Source organism: Alligator sinensis, unplaced genomic scaffold (genome assembly GCF_000455745.1).
Source record: "Alligator sinensis unplaced genomic scaffold, ASM45574v1 scaffold954_1, whole genome shotgun sequence".
NCBI classification, from domain to species: Eukaryota; Metazoa; Chordata; order Crocodylia; family Alligatoridae; genus Alligator; species Alligator sinensis.
Genome location: NW_005842228.1, coordinates 1,782,809 through 1,786,696, shown reverse-complemented (window position 1 = coordinate 1,786,696; position 3,888 = coordinate 1,782,809). Strand labels below are relative to the sequence as shown.

General features: G+C 33.6%; 1 protein-coding gene across 1 annotated transcript in view; it reads left to right on the top strand.

The window, feature by feature from the left end:
- The window catches only part of LOC102368447 (S phase cyclin A-associated protein in the endoplasmic reticulum-like), a gene marked incomplete at its 5' end in the record, with an annotated part of 201,152 nt that overhangs the window by 95,036 nt on the left and 102,228 nt on the right, over window positions 1–3,888 (top strand). Inside the window, one exon of the mRNA XM_014521586.2 lies at window positions 2,320–2,443. Coding sequence (XP_014377072.2) covers window positions 2,320–2,443 — 124 coding nt within the window. The remainder of the gene's footprint in view (window positions 1–2,319; window positions 2,444–3,888) is intronic.

The following is a 3,888-nucleotide window of genomic DNA, read 5'->3' as shown; positions in this document are numbered from 1 at the left end:
AAAGAGAACTACTGCCACTGCTGCTGTCTCTGGCTGACCCTAGCTCCATGTGTTTATGTATTAATTTATCATCACTAAGAAGTATAACTAAGTCATCTGAGGAGTAATTTTTCAATATTACTGTTGCGAACAGAAATGAAAGATATAAACCTCTAAAATTACAACAGGAAGAGAGAACTTAGTTGCACAGGATACATTTAGTTTTAAATAGTATACATAAGAAGCATGCTAACTTAATTTTCCATGGGGATTATCACTGTAGATTGAAACCAAACAAATTGAAACTCTGCTGCTCAGTAAGTAGTGATTAGATACTGTACTTATTCCATTTTAACCACATTACCAAAAGATTACCTTCCAGTCGAAATGAATATGTTAATTTATAACAAGACAGTAGAATATTACAATACAATTAATAATATGGTGATATTGAGTAAATACTATTGGCTATGACTCTATTTAGTTTTATTCCATTTTAACATTTGCCAGTTTCAAGAAAAACAAAACATTAAACCCAGTTATATTTTTGGAAATAAATTAATTTGGTAGTTTGGAGTGATATTACAACTATGATGGTCCAGGAAATGTGCTAGAGACAAGGTTTTTTGTGGGTGATACCTTTTATTGGACCATGGTTTAGATAGACTTAGGCAAGCTTTTGAATGAAATGCATTCTTCTTCAGGTCTCAGGTTTTAAATTAATTTACTATTACTCATATCTAATATCTATTTCACAGCTTCTTTAAAGAAGTTTGTCAGTTAGTGCTACTTAGCCATTTTAAAGTGTGAATTTTCACTAAAGCACTCTGTTTTTGTGTAGTCTATTGAACCTGCTTAGGCCCCCATCACACTAGTATGTGAGTACTTCCTGGGTGGCAAGTGCCACTGACCCCACATGGAAACACATGCCTGAGTTACATCACAGTCTGTTGATCCCAGATTGGTCTTATCAGCCATTTTCTGAACCCCAGATAAGACCATCATGGAAGACAATTGTCCCCGATTGCAAGGAGTTGCTGGAGATTTCCTGGGTATTTAAAATTAGGTATAAAAATAACCTGCGTCTCTGCTCCCCTTTAGAAAGATTAAGTTGTTTATTGGTTTTATTATTGTTGTTTTATATATTTTGTCATTGTGCCTTTGTGCTTATTAATAGGCAAGCAAAGACATTTTTAAGGAGAAACTTCATCAACAAATGAGTTTTACATTTATACTAGAAGTGATACGATCCTTGGTCTCGTGTACCTTTTGTGTGACTGAGTGTCATAGGTTTGGTTCCAACTTCCATGAAAGCCTTGTCACAACTAAAGGATTCACCTTGAACAGGTGTAAATGAAGTGGAATGTTGAAAAGAATAAGGCCTGTATTTTGAACCATTATGACTTATATTGTTTAACTATTTCCTTTTTCTCTTCCCAATTTTCCAGAATGAGTTCTCTCCCTTGTACAGTTATAAACATGCCACCTTTCTTCCATTCAGACATGTAAATACAGATCTCTTCACAGCTATTGTTCTTATACATTCATGCTTTCTGACTCCATAATGGGTACACCAGTGATTCATAAGTCCAGAATAGCCTTTCAGGTGACATGCAGACTGATGCAAAAGGCTGGCATTTCACCTGTTCATTGTTCTTTTGTCAAGCAGAAATTACGTTACCACCTGCTGTCCTCTGACTGGTTCACTGAGAGTGCAAGCCAGCCCTTCTGTAAAGCAGGATGATGTTACTGCTTTACCTGCAAGAAATGCTTATAGCTTTCTACCTGTGACTCTGATGTCATGTGCTGATAGTAAAATGTTACCTTTTCAAATGGTGCAGTTACCTGATACTACATCTATACTCGTTCACATACAGTATTCTAGTGGAGCTATAATGAAAATGAAAAATATCAAAAAAAGTTTTTGTTGAAGGAAAGCGGTGTTGTGTGCACACATGTGCGCATACCTGATATAAACCTTTGTCCTAATATGTACGCATGCGCACGCATAAATACACAGTTGTCTGCACACATTAATATATGTGAGCTTAGTTTTAAAAAAAAACATATTTCAAGGTACATAATTTAGTTTTAAATCCAAATTCCAGTTCTAAAACAAATACAATGCAGAATTTGGAATATGTGGCTACGCTGAAAACAATTGCATTTGTGTCAATAGTTATTTTATCTACTTAATGCTAATTTGTGTTTTCTGTGGAAAATAAGTTAATTTGTATTTAAATTACTGAATTATAGGTTGCCTAATATCAATATTTGTTTTTCTAGATTAATAAAATTAAATACAAATTGTTGACATTCCTTTTTATTTTTACTTTTTAGGTCACTCTGCAATACAGTACATGCTTACAACCTGACCTGCAGTAATTGTATAGAAAACTGCACCTATATTCTTTTTAGTAACAAGATAACTTTTTTAATGGACCTGTTGATGTATCAGTTAATGGTATGTAGAATTTTTACCTTGACTTAGAAATTTAGTCTGCTTGCTTAGTGCCAGTATATTAGAATCTCTGGGACGTAAGAACACTAGTAAAAAATATGGGAAGCAAATTTATTGCTACAGAGGTGCTGCAATTTAATTTTTTTTGTTTGGACTAGGAAAATAAAAAAATGAGTAGGTTTATATTAGTACTCACATATGTATCAGCACTCAAAATAGACATGCATTGGAGCAGTAAGACTTTTGTTTTGTATACTTGACTAAAGTATTTATACTGGACTTGTTATAGAAGCTGAAAATGCTGCTAGCACACTCTGAATATGTTCATGAACCAACTAAAAGGCACATCAAATGGATATTCAGTGGTCTGTCTTTAACTCTTCTTGTTCTTTACAGCTTTGATTCCATTGGTAATAACACTTAAAATATTTATCTTAGCTGTATTTTCTAACATGTTCCATTCTAGAATCTTTTAATATCTAAATTTAAAGCCTGCTGAATGAGTAGCCATAATTTGATTTACAGAAGTAGTTAAGTAGTAAACCTATTTAACTGGGAAACTTTAATTTCCCAATGTTTTATTTAATTTCAGATATCATTTAATATTTTATTTGAAAAGTCATTTTTAATTCATAGAGACCTGCTCATCACGAGATATTTAGTCTAGATTTTCTACTTGTAAATTGTGTGTATGTATTTTCATGAGCCAAGCAGTTTGTTAATTGAAAAGTTATGTACATGCCTTAAATAATTTATGCAACACTGTTAGAATCAACAAGCCATAGGACTGTTGATGAACACTTAAAAAAAAGACCCTCAAAAGGCCCTTGACACAGACAAAGAAAACCTGAAGGCAACCTGTACATCCTGCTCTAAGCAGTTGCCAGCTCATTTTTCACCAAATCTTTCCAAGAGGATTCCAGGTATTAGATTTCAATTATACTTAGTGAAAAGTGCATATATTGTGGTAGGCCAGCAACAACATTGTTTTCTTTCTGCAGAAATAGCCAGAACACAGACTTCATGGTTAATTAGACTAGAGATGAAATCCTTCAGCACTTTAGAAGTGACAAGATTCATTTTGATACCAAGCACCTTCTCTTCCACATGTTACTAGTATCCTGAGCCTCCTATCTAGCAACTGACTTGCAATTTTATTGAAGAAATATACAATATATTTGTTACATCAATATGTTGTGATTCTACTAGTGAAAATGCTAGTATTAGATAGCTATGTCCAGTAAGAAAACTTTCATAGTCTTAAAGCAGTCATCAATCGAGTACAGAACTCTTTACCATAAGGACACACGTGATTCTTGAAGTACAGTGGATCTGTTAGAACAGTGTAAATTATTTTAAACTGGAATTTCTTCGTAATATGAAGAAAACTTGAAGGCAGTTGCCTAGTGCCGCTCCAAAATAATTCTTGAGTGACATAGTAAGAAACA